This window comes from Asparagus officinalis, chromosome 1 (genome assembly GCF_001876935.1).
Source record: "Asparagus officinalis chromosome 1, Aspof.V1, whole genome shotgun sequence".
NCBI classification, from domain to species: domain Eukaryota; kingdom Viridiplantae; phylum Streptophyta; class Magnoliopsida; order Asparagales; family Asparagaceae; genus Asparagus; species Asparagus officinalis.
The window spans coordinates 131,588,477-131,609,054 of record NC_033794.1 but is presented as its reverse complement, the minus strand read 5'-3'; the positions used below and the strand labels follow the sequence as shown (position 1 = coordinate 131,609,054).

General features: G+C 38.5%; 2 protein-coding genes across 3 annotated transcripts in view; both read left to right on the top strand.

Moving 5' to 3' along the window:
• Positions 1–6,062, top strand: part of LOC109826431 — a 17,344-nt gene extending 11,282 nt beyond the window's left edge. Inside the window, 4 exon segments of the mRNA XM_020393490.1 lie at positions 3,263–3,424; positions 4,671–4,869; positions 4,872–5,116; positions 5,560–6,062. Of these exon segments, the coding sequence (XP_020249079.1) occupies positions 3,263–3,424; positions 4,671–4,869; positions 4,872–5,116; positions 5,560–5,829 (876 nt within the window). The 3' untranslated portion in view covers positions 5,830–6,062.
• LOC109826286 lies at positions 8,161–20,578 on the top strand. Of its 2 annotated transcripts, none has more exons than XM_020393403.1 (8): positions 8,161–8,349; positions 9,127–9,955; positions 10,060–10,248; positions 10,379–10,470; positions 16,930–16,989; positions 17,115–17,184; positions 18,954–19,157; positions 20,067–20,357. In XM_020393403.1, exons 2-8 carry the CDS (start codon positions 9,353–9,355, stop codon positions 20,145–20,147), a joined length of 1,299 nt encoding a protein of 432 aa, XP_020248992.1. In that variant the 5' UTR covers positions 8,161–8,349; positions 9,127–9,352; the 3' UTR covers positions 20,148–20,357. The 2 variants fall into 2 exon arrangements, with proteins under 2 accessions (XP_020248992.1, XP_020248921.1); XM_020393332.1 differs by having other exon boundaries at positions 8,165–8,349; positions 19,973–20,578.

Here is a 20,578-nt window from a genome sequence, read left to right as displayed (position 1 = left end):
TGCTGACGACGACGACGACGAGGAGGAGAGCTGAGAGCTGGCGGCGCCTCTTCACTTCGCAAGAGCCCTTTCGACGAGAAATCGGGTAAGTTTTCTCACGGCTTCACGACTAGGGTTAGGGTTTGGGTTTCTGTTTGAAATCGGGTTTGGGTTTCGGGTTTGGGTTTCAAAGCCTGGTTTTGCCGTGTCGCCCTCAACTTCGCCGTGTCACCCTCAACTTCGCCGTGTCGACTAGCGCTGACCGTGTCGACGCCGTTGACGCCGTGTCCGACGCGTGTCGAACGCGTGTCGAACGCGCGTCCGTCCCCGACAAGCGTCGGACACGGGGACGTGGGGAGTTTTCACGAGTCGGTGCTTCTTAGATTGGTACTTGTGGCCTGGCATAACTGACATTTCTTTTTAATTTTTTTCAGTTTCTGGTATTTTTTATTAAATATCTACGTAAGGTTGATCTTTGCAAACTTATTAGTGTAACAGTGTTGTTTGGTCATGCCATTTGGTAAATGACAGTCAGTTATATTACTGTTGAAAATGTGGGCATTATGTATGCATTTTATAAAGCATATTGATCATATTAATGTTGGAAAACATTGAGAGCACACTATTAGATTCAGGTACTATATGATAGTATATGATAATAAATAAATACATATCGAGTGATAACTATGACAACCAGTATATAGGAGTCGGTAATAATCATTCATAAGCCAGAGACAAGTATCAAAACAGAAAGTTTATAACATTTTGACTCATGTTGTGGCCGATCTGACTTATTGGAATTCAGAATGTGTTAAATCATATTTGAATTGACTCATGTTGTAGCTGATCCGACTTATTGGAATTCAGAATGTGTTAAATCATATTTGAATTGACTTAATCCAACTTCATCCTAAAATGCAAGCTCATATGGTACGATGAATGTTTCAACCTCTTATTAATTTATTTACTTGGTCATGGATCCTAGTGGTAGCCATGTCCTCATGCATTAGATGCATGTCTCTGGTGTCTTGTGTGGCACAATAAAGGACAAGTCTTAACTCTGTCTGCCCCCCCCCCCCCCCCAACAAAAATAAAAAATAAAAAATAAAAAATAAAAAAAAAACACAAAAAAACACACACACACTAAAGCACTTGTAGAAGTTGCATCCGTAGATATCTTTTTCCTGATTCAACTGTAGATATGAGGTATTCAGGTTCTTGTACATGGTAACCCAAAAATTTGTTTTTGCAATTGAACTACTTTTGTTGTGACTTGTGACAGAAGGTCCGTTATGATCTAAGCGAACACGTGGAAATGGAAAATGCTGAAAAACTAGACATTATTTTTCAGGAGTAGTAAAATTATGTTTATGTTTGATTGAGAAAACAATAAATGAATAAACGCGATTTTCTAATGTACAGTTCTGCAGCTGGGAGTTGAAGTTCGTTTCTGGTTTAAGCAAATATGAGAGTATCAAATCCATTGTATGGAGGCTTTTAGGATTTCTATAATGTTAATCATTAGGATTTTCTATAACATATTGCTTTATTGTTAGATTCTAGCTTAATAGTTTTTATTCTATCTGTGTCATTTGTAGTAGTTATAAAGTTAATTTCAAGTATTATCATTGTTATGGAGATTTTAGCAGTGTAATAGTCACTAGTCAGTATTCTTGCTTGTGTTCGGTTTCTTGACGTTGTGGGAGCAAGGGTGACAAGCAAGTATTAACCTTGAAGCGCTGTAGTTCTTTGTGTGGGTTTATAGGGTTTCCAATTTACTTGAATCTGCATCTGATACTATTGCATTAGCCTTTCAAGGGAGAATAACAAGGGAATCTAAAACCATTTCTTGGGTATGCTCACTTGTTCAGTTGCTTGATGTTGTTGGAGCAAGGGCAACAACAGCCAGTGTTAACCTTAACCATTGTAGATTTTTAAGAGGGTTCATAGAGTTCCCAGTTTACCTGAGTCTGCATCTGAGACTAGGGAAAAGGCCTTCGATGGGGTGTAAAAAGGAAATCTTAGAGTATCTCTTTGACTGTCTGGAAAATAAAATGGGTAACTAGAAGGCCATTGTATTCTGAAATAGTTAAAATAGAGGATATTTGGCTTATATTTAGCTTCAGTATGCCGTGCCTCATTCATGTCAGAGGCCTATTCTTAAGGGTCAGACTCTAGTTTGTGAGAATTCCGCATGACCATGCCAGCAATATTTATGGATTGGTTTATTTCGCCTCCTTTTTTCTTCTTCTTTTGGATTAGGTCTAGTATTCAATCTGCTTAAACTTAGATGAAGGTTGTATCCTTGTAACTCGAATTATTTTCTTTTCTATGAGGACAAATCTCCCCATTTCCTGAAAGGGTTTGCTGCAGAGCCCTGCAGTTAAGTTTTGCTTATGGTCTTAAATTTATCTGGGAATTTACTAGTATCGACTTAAATGTAATGGCTAATAAACTGTCCTTGGGCTTGCATTACCCTGATAAGTAAGCAAGCAAGGTAGCAATCAAGATCCACTCTAAACGTTTAGAAGAAAGTACAACTTGCATGCATGGACACAGGCAGCACCTTCAGAAAGATGATCCACATGAGGAGAAATTTGTATGCATATTCATAGGCCCAAAATATTGTACTATTGTACTAATGTGCTTAGGTGTTGTAATTTGAGTTAAAGCGTCATTATAAGAAGCAGGAATCTATAGATTCAAATATGCAGGATGCTAGGACAAGACTTGTCAAATCTTCTTGCAGTGATTTATTTTGTGTTCCTACTGGTAAATCGGTCCAAAAACATAACATTTGATAATATTTTCTATAATTCATTACTGAAGCAATGGGAAATGAGTCTGAACTTTCTTTTCTTTTTTGTGGAATATTGTCCTTTTTACATATAGTATTGGGTTACATCCTGATATGTGTATTTTTCAAAGATGTTATTAATACTCATATAGTAAAAAGGCTGTAAAGGAAAAAAAAATTATGTGCGTGTCTGTTTGGAATTAGCATTTTTTTGCCTCCTTTAGAGTTGATATAGAGGGTGTGCATTGTGTTATAATATGCATTGGTCGATGTAAATATCAGCTTGAGTAAAGTTTTGTTCTCCAGAAATTTTGTTTCTGGTTGATTTGCTTAAATTCTTGTGGGCATTTGGCTATGAGTTATTACATGCATGTTGGCCTGAGGTAGATATTGTCTTTTTATTACTTCAGTGCTGACTGTGGTTTTCATGCCACTTATACTGTTCATATGCTTTTGTTGATTTTCAAAGTTCATCTTTTGGTGCAGCAACCATATACCAACCCTTTACCAAGCAATTTACCAAGCAGTTTATTGGCACAAACCGGACAACCTCTTCGAGATTTTGACCTCCCTTTCTCATCTTTACTTGGAACTACAAGATACAACACAGTGACACCCGCTGTTAGTGGGTCCATTTCCGTGCCAGAGGTATGATATATTTTTAAAGGCTTTATTATTTTTTATAACCGTCCTGGTACCAGGGCTCGTATACATTGTTTTAAGCTACAAAGAACAAATGATGGAGTGGCGAGATTATTTGTACATTAATAATATTTTCATGTTTATGGTTTACAGGTATGCTTCTGTTAGATTAATATAAAACTATAATACTAGACCCTCACCATAACTTCGGAGTTTTTGTGTAACGGTTAGAGGGACTAAATTTTAGATGATGTTATGAGAGCAACTCAGGTTCAAATCTTGCTAGTCACGAATTTAATATGAATTTTAAAAAATTATTTCTGCTGCATGAGTCCAGGTTTTTGTGTAATGGTTAGAGGGACTAAATTTAAGAGCTTCACTCATCGCATTTCTACTTTCTTTATTATAATTGAGTTCTAGCTTATTTAACCTAACTTATAGGAATATCATACATCTAATATTTCCCTAAAAGAGGCAAAACCTTCTTGATAATAAAGGTTGAAGGTACATGCCCATATATGTTTACAAAAGTTTTTGGGAATTCTAAACCAGCAGGCACCGGATTGAGCTGTATTTTCCATTTTTTCCTTTTCTCAAAATCCAATCTTCGTGGTGGAACATGATTTTCTTTTATTGTAAGGTTCTATATCTGTACGCATGCTATGGGAAATCTGCAACGACAATAACAAAGGCTTGATTGCAAATTTTTGGGGTGGGCTACATGAATTCTATTCTCCCATTAACATGGCCATCTCCTCCAGTAAGTTAACCAGTTGTCATATTCTTCTTAGTTGTTCGTAACCGTCTCCTGTTAAGCCTACCTCCTACGTCTAGTCCTCCGTACTCCATTGGATACAACCTTATCACTTCTAATTGGTAGATTTTGTGGCCTCTTGCCAAATCATCTCAATCAATGCATCGTTTTTATCCTCATCCTCAGTAAGAGCAATCACAAAACTTCTTAGGAATAAGTTCATTCTTATTTTATCTCCTGGTGTATATCTACTTGTCCATCATACCATTTTTATTTTTGCTGTACTCAATTTGCACATTTTTTAAATGATCACCACCCTGATCCATGAAGCATTGCTAGTCTTATAGCTGTTCATAATACAAGTCTGTGGAAACATTAATCCATGTTTAGCTGGTCCTTACTTTCCAAACTTGCAGATTTATCTATAATTCAGTTTCTCTCCAGATACATATCCTTCAGCGACATCCAACTATTCTAACATTAGTTTTTTTTCCACAGGTGAAGCCTGAGGCTCAGCTAACTCAGCAAGCCCTGCCTGGCTCCAGCATTCACAGTACTGGCAGCCCGCAACTCCCTCAACATTTAATCCACCCTTACTCTCAGCCTACCCTCCCTCTCGGCCATTTTGCAAACATGATCAGCTACCCTTTTCTCCCTCAGAGCTACACTTTCCTACCCTCAGCAGCCTTCCAGCAAGCAGCGCTGCAGCTATGAAGTATAGTCCATTACTACCTCAGTACAAGAGCAGTGTCTCTGGCAGCAGCTTGCCTCAGTCTCTCCCTCTTCCTCCTGGTTACGGAGGCTTCACTAGCGCATCAAACAACATCGGTGGAAATTTCTCCCTAAATCCTTCCACTGCCTCGGCCAGCACAACTATGGGATTTGAGGAAGCTTTGAGCTCCCAGTACAAAGAGGGGTCGCAATATCTCCAACTTCAACAACATGTAACTAGTTTTTCTATATAACTTCACATCTCTATGATTTTTAATTGGTCAATTTCAGTGGTGGCTCCTCATGTATTTGTCAAATATCATTTGGATCCTTAATGTTTGGAAGTCATCTAGGCCCTAGCATTAGCTCTGTTATCAGCATAGTCTTTTTTTACAAACTTCCATTAAAGTTTGCTAATCTGTCAAGTGACCTGGCAGAGCAAACTTGTAATTTAGCAAACTTTTTTGCTTACTGGACGACCTGCCACGCCAGCAAGATTTAATAGAAGTTTGTGAAAGTCCTTAGGCTGATGACAGAAGTGACGTCAGGGATTTTCACTGATGAATTCGAAGCATAAAGGTCCTTGGTGATAAATAGCCTATATGTGTGGGATCTCAGCTGAACTTTTGCCTTTTTATTTCTTCGTCTTACTATTTCCTGTTATGTTTGCTTCTAGAGTGAGAACCCTGCAATGTGGGTTCACGGAGCAGGATCAAGAACTGTATCAGCTCTCCCTGGCAATACATTCTACGGGTTCCAGGGGCAGCAAAGACAGCAGCAGCAACCGTCGCAGTATGGGCAAATGGGTCATTTGAACTTGTACCAGTCACAGGGAGGACAAGCTCAAGAACAGCAGCAGCATCAGCAGAACGCAAGTGAAGGGAATTTGAGCGGTGGCGCTCAGGGCCCAGCGTCTCACAACCAAATCTGGCAACACGGATACTGATCTTATCTTTTGTTGCTGAGAATGGTTTAAAGCTTTGGTTTGATCACTGGAGTCATGGTTATTATAATTTTTGATCGAATCGAATGTACATAAGAACCATTTGTGTTAAGTGTACTATTGGAATGCTCGAGTGTTTTAATTGTAACATGAACTTTTGAGTTGTGCTCTTCATTAGATTTCTTTGTAACGATGATTATTCTAAATTAATCTAACGCGCTCTTGGTTTCCGATTCGATGGATTCTGTAGAGCTTGTTTCGCTCCGGTGACTGATGTCAAAGTATTTGTGGCCCAACGGCATCAAAATATGGGTGTGCTTGGCTACGCTGAATGTGGTCTTGCTGCTTAAATATGCAAGAAATTGACATGTTTACTTGGTTGAAGTTTTATTTTGATCGGGTCAGATGGTACGATGGAGCTATATTTAACAAAATATGTACTTCGTAAATGATAGGCTGCGCATAGAGAAATTGGCTTCGAATGCCGCCATGTTATTGTATCGCAAATTTTTCATCTCGAAACTAAATTTTTTTTTACATGAGATACTAGGAGATCTGTGATTTGTGATTCGTAAATTACAAGTACCGAGGTTTTACTACCTTTTTTTTTATAAGAAGTACGAGGTTTTACTATTTTTTTATAAGACGCTAGTCTGGAATCAAATCTTGTTTTTTTTTCTTAATAACCTAGGTTGGAATCAAATCCAAATTTGTGGAGCCGTATTGAAACCTCCCAATCATTCGATCACCTATATACATCATCTTTCCAACCCTTGTAAAAATCAAGATTGATGCTGTTGGGTGTCTTTTTTTATTTATGTGTGGGGGTGGGGGGCTAAGTTAAGGGGACTATCTGATATTCTGAAAGTTATGGGGGTTATGATAATCGTCCAAAGTTTGGTGGGGGTATTTTCTCCCGATAGTGGACCCGGTACCTTAAGGGCTTGTTTGGATTTGGAAGGGGTGAAGGGAAGTTAGGGGAACCTAGGGGAAGTTAAGTTAAGGGAAGAGAATGGAATTTCTAAAACTTGTTTGGAAAACTAGTAAGGTGAATCAAGGGGAAGTTATTTCACCCAGCTTGGAAAATGTAATAATGGGAAGGGAAGGGAAGGGAATGTATATAAATTGACATAAATACCCTCATATATTATTAAGTTATATTGTTGTTAGAAATTAAATATCAAATATGCATCTATTGCTATATATTATTATTGTCATCATCTCCTTTCACATTGTATATCCACAATCAACACAAATCAGATAAATATGAAAAAATTTGGAGTATAGTTGGAATGAAAAATAATAACCAATATATTCATCGATGAGACTACAAAACAATACAAAGCTTATTTCCACTCTTCTTTTGCAAATATACCTAGTTAGCAGAGCAATGACCAACTAAATGATGAAACTCAAATACCTACACGAACACAAAACTACTATAACACTTGTCATTCAAGCTGCAAAAATCCCCAATTTTGAACGGTCTTTTACAAATTTTATTGCTCCATCAAATAAGCTCAGTTTGGATGATACAAGGTAAATTCATCAACAAAAACTAAAAAACAAATTGCGTTTATTAATACTATCCAACATCAACCTCATTAACCAACATCCCCGTGAAAAATGTTCCAATGAAGCATTACGGAGAAATAAAATAAAACCTTTTTTTTCCACAAAGTAGCTATTTATGCTCATATTCTCTCCACAGTTGACAAAAGACCTCTTCAAAGAAGGGAGGAAGAACAAAAGCTTCAATCGCTTTCACTCATTTCTTCAATTTCGTTGAGTTATCTAAGGCCAAGTCCTGCAGGTTCAGTAACAAGAGAGAAAATATTACCTTGAAAAATCAAAACCCTCGCTCAAACTGGGCGAGAGATTGAGGTGAGACAAGACGCGGAGGAGAGAAGACGCGGAGGCGAGATGAGACGCGGAGGAAGAAGAAATGGCGGAGGCGCTTGCAACGAGAGTTTATACTGTGGGGTTTCTGTGAGCAAATTTTAGCCGTTGGATTTTGATCTTAGTTAGGGGTAAATATGTCTCTCTACATTTGTTGTATTCCCTCTCCTTACCTTCACCCCTATTACACCCCAAATTGGGGGGAAGAAATCATGGTATTTTCTCACCTCCTTTCACCTCCCCTCGTCCTTATTAACTTGCTATATTTACTTCCCAAACAAGGTTAAAAGTTACCCTCCCTTTCCCTCACCCCCATTACCCTCAAATCTCAATCCAAACAGGGTCGAAGGTAAATAGACCCCCTCAGGGTAACAGCGTCAAAAAAAAAAAAAGAATTGGAGTTGGAGGAAGGCGTCTAGAACTCGAGGTGGTAGTAGTAGCAAGTTCAGAAAAGATAACACAGGGGCCTCGCATTAATTAACCCATAAAAGTAGTACTACTCCCTGTTCTGTTATGGTTGCTTTCGTGGTGCTAAACTGGGGCCAAAAGCGAAGAAAATTAGAACAGAGCGTAGTGGGATGAGGAAAAGGATCCAATTCTTAGTCCTCGTTCAGCACTTCAGCGGTAAGGATTTCCCCTTTTTCTCTTCCTATTTCGGTTCTTTTTTTCTTTTTCTTTTTTTTCTTTTTTATTGGCTTATAGGGTTTCTAGGAGTTCATCGTCTTGTTACCAACCCGTTATTATTTTTTATTTATGGAAATTTTGTGGTTTTAGTACTAATTGGTGACATGGGTTCTCCAAGAAATTTTGTAGCTAAATGTTTTTCCCCACCCGCAACTTTTAGCCCTTTCAAGCTTCCATGTGAAGCTTTAATCATGAATCATGATGTGAGTATCATATAGTTGATTATTTCTGGTAAAATTCTGAATTTGTGACCCAGTTCATCCTCTAGTTATGACAAACTCGGGATTGCTGTCAACTTTCGCCTTTCTGCAACTAGTTAGTTTTTATTTATTTCTTTCTTTTTTTAGTTGCGTGCTGTTGTATTGTTTGTTTGTTTTTGAAGAGAACGTCATGTGGTGCTCTTATGTTAAGTGTGCGCGAAAAAGCTGTTACAAAGTAATAGCATTTTCCTTTTGTATTTATGATACGCGTCGCAAATGCGACGGACATTTGGCTTATCCATGATGCACTGAACTACGTTTCAGTAGATTAAGCTTCGGTAGTGGTGCGCTTGCAAGCTTCGTAGAGTTTTGTGGAATATGAAAATTAGCGAATTTGAACCGATGGAAGTGTAATCTTATAAGCACAAACTTTATATTATAGGTGAAATGACGATTCACTTTTTATGGTTGCTATTTCCTTGATTGATTATGTATACCCTTTTGCCTTATGTATCAGGTATGTCGATGTTGTTGGCTGCCATTTTCTCTGTTCTATAGCTCTAATTGGAGGAAAAGAGATGTAATCACGTTGTTTTGATTTAAGGTTTCTGAAAGCTCATCCTGAAGCCTATAGCTCGCCTAATCTTGAACCCATATTTTTTTTAAAACTTCCAAAACATCCAAAGATCTTCAATTTCTCTTTAGCTTTCGGTAGTTTGTACTCTTGTTGATTCAAAGGTAAAATGAGTGAGATCGAAAATCCGCAAACTATCTTGAATGGCAAGAATAATAACCAAGAGGTCAATAAGCCCCAAGGAGGGCAAGGGAACAATCTTTGGAAGGATGGCCTCATCTTTGCTTTTGAATTTATTCGAGGTCATAGATCGGCAACTCATTCAACGCCAAGAAGAGGCACTCCAAATGTAAAGAAGCAGGTACACACACGAACCATCAGCAGTGGAGCGATACCAGAATCTGATATAGACCTAAACAAGAGTATCTCTAATGAAGGAGCTGCAGGAGTTCCTCAAATTTATGATAGCCACTGGGTTCCTATTGGATGGGAAAGGATTAAAGAGCTGGTTCAAATGGTTCGAGTTGATGAAAAATGGGATTCAGAGCAAATATGCTTGGCTGAGGATGAGGATGATTTTACTGTTGCTGGTGTTGCAGCACCATACTGGGAGCGTCCAGTGGGGCCCACATGGTGGTGTCATGTTAACCCCGCTCATCAGTCCATTCAATCGTGGCTAAGTGGTGCTCATTGGCTGCATCCTGCCATCAGTATTGCATTGAGAGATGAAAATCGGCTTATTAGTGAACGCATGAAGCATCTTTTGTATGAGGTAATGCTTTTCCTTTGTTTGTACCTAGAGATCTACAAAATTGTTTATCTCTTGTCATTTAGGATTAGATGCACAATGCTTGCAGTAATAATTAATTTGTTCAGGTCCCAGTTAGGGTGGCAGGTGGTCTATTATTTGAGCTCTTGGGGCAGTCAATTGCTGATCCATTTTCTGATGAGGATGATATACCTATTGTGCTTAGATCATGGCAAGCCCAAAACTTTCTAATAACAGCATTACATATCAAAGGTTCCGCATCAAACATAAATGTCCTCGGAATCACAGAAGTTCAGGTATTTGTAAACATAGGAGGGATCATCCTGAGCAAATTACTCTTTGGATTCCTTATTACCTTTACTAACGGACTTTATTTGTCCCAATATAAAATTTTCCGTCCATTGATAATAATGTATTTTTCTTCAGGAGCTTCTTCTTGCTGGTGGGAGTACAGCTCCTAAGTCAGTTCATGAAGTTATTGCACATTTGGCATGCCGACTTTCTCGATGGGATGACAGGTAATCTGAGTTAGTCCCTGTTTTTAGCAAAAGTTGACTTTGTTATGGAATTCATCATATCTTCAGTCGATTACAATAAATTCAAAAGAAATAGCCTTTTTATAAGACTTCTTTTACACAACAAAATAAAAATTATAACTTTTTAGAAACAAACGCAGGATCGTTGTTTGGATCGCTGCTTGCGTGGGATCTTTGCCTGTGCCGGGAGCGCTTTGACTCGTGGACCACCAAATCACAGATTCTGATTGAATCGTGAGGGGTTAAGTGATTCTTCCTTCGTTTATCGAAGTAGGAATTTAAAGTGAAGATCTTATCAAAGTAAGACGATCACTCTTCTTAAGATCAAGTCAAAGCTCGAATCTCAAGGAATTGCCAGAAGCTCAGGAACTCTGCTCTGTCTGCTTTAAAATGCTCAAAAATGATCAGCCCCTCTCAAAAATGATCTCAGGGGGGTATTTATAACCCTCTGGATCGAAGTTGGTATCTCTTTGACTTGTACCAGTTATCAAGTTGGATCTCACGGGGCTAATACTCTTCCGGTACTGCGTTTATTGCTCGACCGTTATCGAGATCTTGAATCGAAGTTGGTATCTCTTTGACTTTTATCACCAAATTGATACTTGTACGTCCCTCGAGAGTTTGTCAGGTTATCCTTCAGAATAATATTCTCCAGAAACTGCCTGTCGAGTGTAGGAAAACAGTTTAGACTCGTGTGCCTATTGGAGTATTTTAGTCTCTTTTTTGTTGGTAGAGGTGAACCCAATGATGAAGAGGAAAAATTTTATATTCTATCTCCTGGTCTCTTGTTTGTTGGTAGAGATGAACCCGAAATCGAAGAGAATGAATTTTATATTCTATCTCCTGGTCTCTTGTTTGTTGGTAGAGATGAACCCGAAATCGGAGAGGAAGAATTTTATATTCTATCTCCTAGGTGCAAAGAAAACTCAAAGTGGGATCTCCACTTAAAGAATCTGGACGGGTTTGAATAATCCTAACTGTCATAAGGTTTGATTATTCAACTAAAAGTGGACCTCTCGTTCATGGAATGAATCGAGAAGAGATTTTGGTTGTGGTCCTAACTGTAGTAAGGTTTGACCAAGTGGGAGTTTGGTACGATCCTAACTGTTTAAAGATTTGATCGCTCAATTTGTGGACCTCTCGTTCATGGAGGGACTCGAGAGAGGATTTTGGCTTTGGTCCTAACTGTTTAAAGGTTTGACCAGATGGGAATTTGAGACGATCCTAACTGTTTAAAGGTTTGACCAGATGGGAATTTGAGACGATCCTCACGGAATGAATCGAGAGGGGATTTTGGCTTTGGTCCTAACTGTTTAAAGGTTTGACCAAAAGGGTGTGGACCTCTCGTTCATGGAAGGAATCGAGAGAGGATTTTGGCTTTGGTCCTAACTGTTTAAAGGTTTGACCAAGTGAGAATTTTGTGAGGGAAGATTGATCCAACGAAGTGATCGAATCTCATCTCAGCAAAAGAGTATTCGGAAATCACCGTGGGGATGTAGTGTTTATCACTTTGTTTGTAGTGATCGGGTTATCCCTAAGAAAATTACCTATAGCATTCTTTCGGGAACTTCCGTTACATGAACCATCCACCCCCAGCTTTCTTCGCGAAACTGGGTCTAACATCATACCGAGTTACATGATCATGTTATCCTTAAGAATATTACATGTAAAAATTCTTCAGGAACTTCCCGTCAAGAGTGGGAAACAGTTTAGACTCATATACCTATTGGAGTATTGAGGAGCAGTTTATACTCGTATACTCTTTGGAGTGAGGGGAATCAGTTTATACTCATGCACCCAATGGAGTTGGGGTCATTTTTATTTGGCTTGTTTCGCCATTATGACGCCGAAGCCAATTAAGACTTGGATTTTATTTTTTAGTCCAAAACAAACCTTAGTGGGATGAAGAACCCTTCTGTGGTATGCACAGTCGTTTGGATCCGTAATCCTTTTAGCTCCCTCCTGATCTTTAAGAGGTGGTAGCTCGATCTTGTCGTTGGTGATGAGGTATTTCAAGATGGCTGGAGCTTCATCATCTTCGAAAGAATACTCCTTTTGGAACCTCGGATCGAGAGTCGCGTTCACAGGAATTGCGGATGTCGTTGGTTGACCTCTCTCAACTTTCTTTCTTTTAAGAAAGTGTTCGGCTTGTTGACCGCGTATTTTCAAATCCTTCCAAGTTTTGGATGGTACGACCCCCAGGACTTCCAGGACATCGATAGAGAGATTATTGTGGCATGTTTGCAGGATAAACTCCTCTGTAATAGGATCTCTGCAATTCATTGCTTTGTTACGGAAACGTTTGACAAAATTGTCGACTGACTCTCTGTCTTTTTGCTTCTCATCTAAAAGGGTTCCGATTGACACTTCGGTGTCATCATCGAAGAAATTGCTGAGGAACAAACTTTTCATGTCATCCCAGCAATTGACGCTCCCTGGCTTGAGACGTCGATACCAATCGAAGGCGGGCCCACGAAGGGTGCCAACGAATGACCGGACCATTAAAGCCTCGTTTTCAGAGATCATGCCCAAATGAGAATTGAAATAAATCAAGTGCTGAGTAGGCGAGCTTTTCCCGTCAAACGGTGTGAAGTTAATCAGATTGAATTTTACCGGGTATGGTATTGAATTCCATTCTCTTGGATAGGGACATGGAATACCCGTCTTTTTCACTTCTTGAGCCGTCATCAAAGCGTTGATTTTGTTTCCAAGTTCTTTCATTTTCTCGTCATCGTCTATGTCTTCATTTGAAGGACGTTGAGGAGAATGAGTTAGGTCACCCCCTGTAAGAGATGCCATTGAACCACCCCCAATATCGTTATTGGGAGGATCCGTTAAACCACCAACAACGTTATTGTTATTGGGAGGAGTATCAGCCATAATAACTTCATCCACTTCTGGATCACTATCATCTACAACATTCTGAATGTGGCGACTGGATTCAGCTCGCTGACTGGACTCAGGAGGTTGATGCCGTTGAGCTAGCAATTCTCTCATTTGTTGGATAGCTAACTCCATCTCTGTCTTCATTTCAGCTCTAATTTCTTCACGTTGTTTGGTTAGAGCTTCGCCTTCTTGAAGTATTTGAGTGAACTGATCAGAGGTGATTGTGAGTACTTCTCTGGTTTGTCCTGTGCTAGATACCGTATCATCCGAAGCGATCGCAGAACAAGTGTCCGAGAGCTCATCCTCTGATGACATTCCTTCATACATTCTCTTGTAGTCTCTACGTCTGTTGGCTCCTAACTGGAGTTGGGACATCCGTTGAGCAATTCTTGAATTGACTTTTCCTGTCGGGGAAAAGTCAGGATCTGAGTCACCTGAATGCTGCTTAGACTTTTTTTTATCAATCATGTTGATGGTGACTTCAGGAAATTCATCCTCTTGGACAACAAGTTTCTTGCAGAAATGTCTTGGCTTGGGCTTTGACATTTTGGTGAAAAGTCTCTAGACCATTGAGACTCTTTGCGGGATGGCTTCTCGTTTGGAGTAATCATATTCCGACAATACTGCTCTAATGAGTCGCACACAGGAACAATGAGAGTTCATTTTTTGAACAATTCTCTTTCATAATTTATTCGCACCCCCAGCTTGATAGTACGATTTATCGGTATGATTGCCGAAAAATCCTATCGTCTGTTGGTATGACCTCACAAGTATAACGATGTCTTTTGGAGAGCACGTCTTCTTCTGGAGGTGTAAAGCCTTGTTGGCATTCTCAAGACAAATCATTGTTTCCTTTGAGCGATCCAAGGTTATGTCAGGAGTCACACGTTTAGAACCACCCCCTTGCGGGTGCGGAGTCTTAACGAGCTCCGAATGCTGATTTTGCACAACTCCAGACTTTAAAATCCAAATTTTGCAGAGTTTTGGTGGTTCTTTGGCCACCGTTTCCTTGTTTCTTTCTCGTCTTCGTTGTAAGAGAGCATGGGCATGATCTGCGTTTGCACGACGCTTTTGTATACGTTCATTGAGGGTCGAGCGAACCTTCTTGACAAAAGTCCATTCATCCGTCGTTAGTTTAGCAGAGGTATGAGTTATTGGTCGTTGAGACAACTGAACCACTCGATGCCTCCTCGACTCTAGGTCCGCGTGATAACGAACCCTGTCGGTTTGTTCCAAGGCCTTAGCTATTTGGCGAGCGCGGCACTGACGTTGTCTCTGACGAGCCCTCTTCGTCAGTGCCGATGGGTTTTGATTCGATGACTCTTTAACTAGATAAGAGTCATCGCGAGCAGAGATGTTGCGAGTAGATTTCTCAGCAACAATCAGGCGAGAGTCTTCATTTTGTGCCTTCTTTGGCATGTAAGTTTTCTTCAATGGTGAGATCCTCTTGTACTTGCGATACCATGAAGATCTTGAAGAGGATGATGAGAGATATTCCTCAAACTTGGTTTGGTCGAACTCGTATTCGACCATGGATTCAACTGGAATCTTGATCGGCTGCGACACGACGGTCTCGGTAGCGAGACCGTTGGCTCCCACTGTGGTCGCCAGTTTGTTTTCAGCAAAAGTTGACTTTGTTATGGAATTCATCATATCTTCAATCGATTACAATAAATTCAAAAGAAATAGCCTTTTTATAAGACTTCTTTTACACAACAAAATGAAAATTATAATTTTTTAGAAACAAACACAGGATCGTTGTTTGGATCGCTGCTTGCGTGGGATCTTTGCCTGTGCCGGAAACGCTTTGACTCGTGGACTACCAAATCACAGATTCTGATTGAATCGTGAGGGGTTAAGTGATTCTTCCTTCGTTTATCAAAGTAGGAATTTGAAGTGAAGATCTTATCAAAGTAAGACGATCACTCTTCTTAAGATCAAGTCAAAGCTCGAATCTCAAGGAATTGCCAGAAGCTCAGGAACTCTGCTCTCTCTGCTCCAAAATCAGCCTACTCTAAAAAATGGTCTCAGGGGGGTATTTATAACTCTTGGACGAAATAATGCTTCCGAGACAGTGTTTGCTGTCTCGGGGAGTAAAGACTGTCTCGGGTTCCGAGACAGTAAACACTGTCTCGGAAACCTTAAACTGCCTGACAGTTTTGTAACTGCTTTCCCACGTTTTAAAACTCCGTTATTTTGGCAGTTGTCAATGTGATTCTTGCCCACGACGTTTCCCATGTTCTTTGGCCACGTGTCGGCGGTTTATAAAACAGTTTTGAACTTTTGAAAGTTGTCTCCCCTGCGAGACAGTAAACACTGTCTCGCCTGCGAGACAGTAAACACTGTCTCGCGTGCCGAGACAGTTTACACTGTCTTTTGTGTTCTTTTGATCTCCTCTTGAGCTGTATTTGGATATCTTTCAGCATTTTTTGACGCCTACAGTCCCCATCTTCACATGCTAGGAAGAATCTCAAGTTTCACTACTTTTTATGCTATACTTCTATTCTATAATGTGTATAATAGATACTTAGATGTGAGATAGACTTTATCTAGAAAAACAAAAGATAGACTTTATCTAGAAAAACAAAAGATCAACTTGGAAATCTTAGATCCATTGGATCAAATATTGCTTAGTAATATTAAGTTCATTTTTTTTGCTTTCGTCTTTATGAATATCTTGGCTGGGGGAATAGAAAGAGGGAGGTAAAAAAATATTCTTCCTTCTATTCATACATAATGTGTTTTCATCTTAATTATCAGTATTGTTTGACCATTAAAGTACTTCTTAACCTTTTTTAGCATCTGAGTGGATTCATTTTTATTGTCTGTCTGTTGTTGTATATTGAAATATTAGGATGGTTTTATCGACCAAATAGCCTAAATTCCATGAAAGAAAAACATAAGGAGATTGCTCTTCACTATGTTCGCTTCTATACATGAACAAATTTATTGTCGACACCCTTGAATGTCTAGCCAAGGCAGACATGTTACTGAGTCCATGAGGTTCCATGCTGTCGTTTAGAAACATGACACTCCAAGCACACTAAAAAATCTTTTTCTATATTGAACTGTTGACTTGCTTTCTCGAGAACCTAAACTCCTCTTGATTCTCAACATGAGTTTTATAACCTAATCTTAGCAAATGAGCGACGAAGACGATTTTGGAGGTGCCATTGGAGATAGATCTGCTTTGGATGTGAAAACACGCAATAATTAGTTGAAAATTAAGATATGTTTGCTGTACACGATAGGTCTGTAAGTCTGCAATATATGCTGGCAAAAAAAAAATGAAATCAAACTGTCTGATATTGACTTATCGTTGGTACAGTCTGTATCTATGTCAACCATTTATCACAATTGATGGTCATACATCTAGGTTACTTGTTATAGCGTTATGTTTGACAGAAGTTTGCTTTAAAGGATGTGTTTCTCTCACTCAACACCCACTAGATTGCCATTAAACATTCAGTCTAATGGTTGTACCATCTGATAGAGGCTAACTATCTTTATCCAATATTTTAGATTTTCTTATAATTGCCTTTTGCTATGTTATAGAATGTTCCGCAAACTTGTCTTTGGAGCAGCAGATGAAATTGAGTTGAAGTTTGTAAATAGGTACATTCAGATGCTCCCATTAGTATTAATATATTCAAGGTTGTTTCCTTAAGAATTATATGGATCTGTATTTTTTTCTTATATGCTTTTGTTGAGCTGATTTGTAATGTTTTTCTCTGGATCAGGAGAAATCATGAAGATTTAAATCTATTAAGTTCAATATTGAACCAGGAAATCAGGAGATTGGCTAGACAGGTACTCTTGCAACATCTTAATGATCTGTAAAAGCTTAATCTTCTTCAAAACCAGAGTTCATTCTGGCATTAAATTCCTCATTTGTGCAGTACTTTCTATGCATAGTGTTCATATAGTTAGATTTGTTTTATACATTGATCTACCTCCCCTTTTCTAGAGATGCCACCCATATGCCTCAGTTTTGAGGATGGTTTTACTGCACCTGACCTTTTATTTATTGTATCTATACTTTTCTGATCTACCAAGTTCATGTTATTATTTTTTGATCGGGTTCCAAAGTTGATAATTTGGGCGGGTCGTTTTGCAAATACTAAGATTTGGGTGTTGTTTTGCAAATACACATGATATATGGGGTACGTAAACAAGAAACCCTATTGTTTATCATGAATAAGACTAGTTTATTGGCTTACGGAAACTGATATATAGTTTTCTACTTTACCTTTTTCTACTTAACTCCAGACGGAAGGGAAGCTCCGGGCGAAGACCTTGGCTCTGGCAGAGATTCTTACTCTCTTGTTCCAGCTTCTTGTTTTGCACTATTGGGAAGTGATCAATACCTCTATTTTACCACATAAATACCTTTTATAAATACTGTGGCCTGTTTACCATTGTGTCCTTGTCTTGAACTAAGCCGATGAGCTAGGCATCATGAGTATATCCATGATGTACATATACACTTAAACTAGTAGTGAAGAACTTCCGTTACACCATCTACTGGAAGTACTCCAAAAAATCTATAATCTGACATATTATTAGTTGGTTTTGGGTTGTTACCACAAGGTGAAAAATGCCTAAGGTTTGATTTCCTTAATTTGCTTCTTAGGAATCACTTTTTCAAATTTGAAGTTCGGAAATTGAACTTGGTAATGTAAGATTTTTATAAAGGAAGGCTAATGACTAGAAATAAAGCTAGATATGTCGAAGATGACTTAGGCAATTGACTCTTCTCGAACATTAACAAACATCACCATGGCTTTTGCTATGCTATTATAGGAAACCTTTCACTTCGTTGCCATCAGAGAGAACTGCTAATATTTAATCCTAGCGAACGTGGATGACGGATAAGTAGTAGGAATTGGGTGAAGGTGTTATTTGGAGGGCTTATTTAAGGAAATCAATAATACTTCATATTTTTCATTCACTAGATTTCAGAGAGCCTTTATTCAGTATCTGGTGACTGGGTGAGCCTTGTTGCATTTAGTTTATTTGATAGTTAATTTTGATAATATCATCAAAACGAAGAATAAGATTTGGTCTCCTAGAATATCATTCCCCTTAATTTGGAGAATTATGCATGCAACATGGTTTTAAAAAAAAAGTACCTAAAAGGAAAAAACAAAATGTTCTGACTGAGCAACAAAAAAAATCTCAACTGAGGTATGCCTATCCAACCAAGTCTAGATTTGCATCTAAGTATTCAACATATATGCTCATTCCACTAATAGCAATCTGTGTTTACCCTGCAAAGTCTACAGTTTAAAAATTTTGAAATCAGAAGATTAAATGTAAGAAGATCATATGTAACATGATGTAGCAAAACAAGCGGGAAAAAATGTTCACTTTAGTCAATAGATATTATTACTTAATTTACTTGCGCAGTCGTTAAGATTTACTGGGGATGGACCAAATCCAGAAACACATTTTGCTTTTACTATCTGTTCATAGTTGAAATAAAATCTTCTAATAAAACTGTACAGCTTTTATTTTGTAATTACAATTCTTTCTAATTTGCACTCACTGTACTGGTTATATGTTTTAACTCTTGCCAGGTTATTAGAGTTAAATGGTCGCTTCATGCAAGAGAGGAGATTGTATTTGAGCTTGTCCAGTATTTGAGGGGAATTAACACGAAACATATGTTAGAGGGAATAAAAAAGAGTACGAGGGAAATGTTAGAAGAGCAAGAAGCTGTTCGTGGAAGGCTGTTTACAATTCAGGATGTGTTGCAGAACACTGTTCGTGCATGGCTGCAGGTGTATGGAAAATATTCCCTGATTTATACAAATTTCTTATACACAATTGTTTTTGTGATTGAGTGTTCTGTTTTTATGGTGAAGGCTTTGTTGGATGCAGATGAAAAGATAAAAATAAAAGTAAAGGAAAAATGAGACAATTATTTTTCTTTCATTTCTATTACCTTCAAGGGCTAAATTGATTAATAGCTCCATGATACCCTGCTGTATTACTTTTTTTTTTTTTTCCTTTTTTTTTCCAGTATCGAACACCGAAAGATAATTTTCAACAACCCCTAAAACCAACTACGTTATTCTGTCCTCTGTGTTCTATCAACACCTTACTTTGCTCTGGTAACCTAATGTTGTTTCAAACTTGCTGATGTTAAAGACTGAGGTATTATTTAGTGAGGTTTATTTCTGAGGTATGAAAATAAAAATTTGGCCACGTTGTTTATACCACATGTCACCCATATCTAGAAGTTTGTACATGATACCCTGTTCCAAATATCAGCTGATATATTACCTATCAAGTGTATTGAGTTGAATAGTGCTATTGCCTTTGTTTCTACTGCATCTTTCTGCTTTTGCTCCATTCTTTCCCAATCATTTTCAATCTCTGGTAATAAGTGATATACTCTGTGCTCTTAATTATTTAGCTCATAGCATAGCACAAGAAAATATTATCCTGGAGCATATGTAGCCTATCCCTAAAATCTGGAATAAAGGGTTTGTTTTTGTTGATGTTGTGTTATACTTTCATCAGAACATACGGCATCCTAAATGTTCTGCTTACTGACATCTTTGAAACTTTCATTTGCTGCTTTGAAATTTAGGATAAGAGTCTCAGAATAAATCACAACTTGGCCATTTTCGGTGGTTGCGGCCTTGTCCTCTCAATTCTTACCGGTCTCTTTGGAATCAATGTAGATGGCATACCAGGAGCGCAAAATACTCCCTATGCTTTTGGCTTGTTTGCTGGACTTCTCCTCTTCATTGGGATCATACTGATTGGGCTCGGGATGCTATATCTCGGTCTTAAGAAGCCAATCACTGAAGGGCAAGTTCAAGTGAGAAAGCTCGAGCTTCAACAATTGGTGTCGACATTTCAACACGAAGCAGAAACTCATGCTAAACTGAGAGAGGGAAACTTTTATAGACATAATTTGCCACCAACTGCTGTGGATACGGGCTACGGCAAAAATTATGTGATCATTGCATGATGAAGGGATTCACAACAGAAGAAACCTTGTGTATCGTTTGATGGCCATATTTGGAGAAGGCAAGGTGTTTTGTTGATTATTGGAATTATCTCATGACGATGATGTAAGCATCAATCAGCAAATGTTGCATTTTCAGATGAATGTTTTCTGTATTTGTCACAAAACTAGCTTGGTTATTCAACTTATAGATGAAATAGCAATAGTTCCGTTCGTTTTATA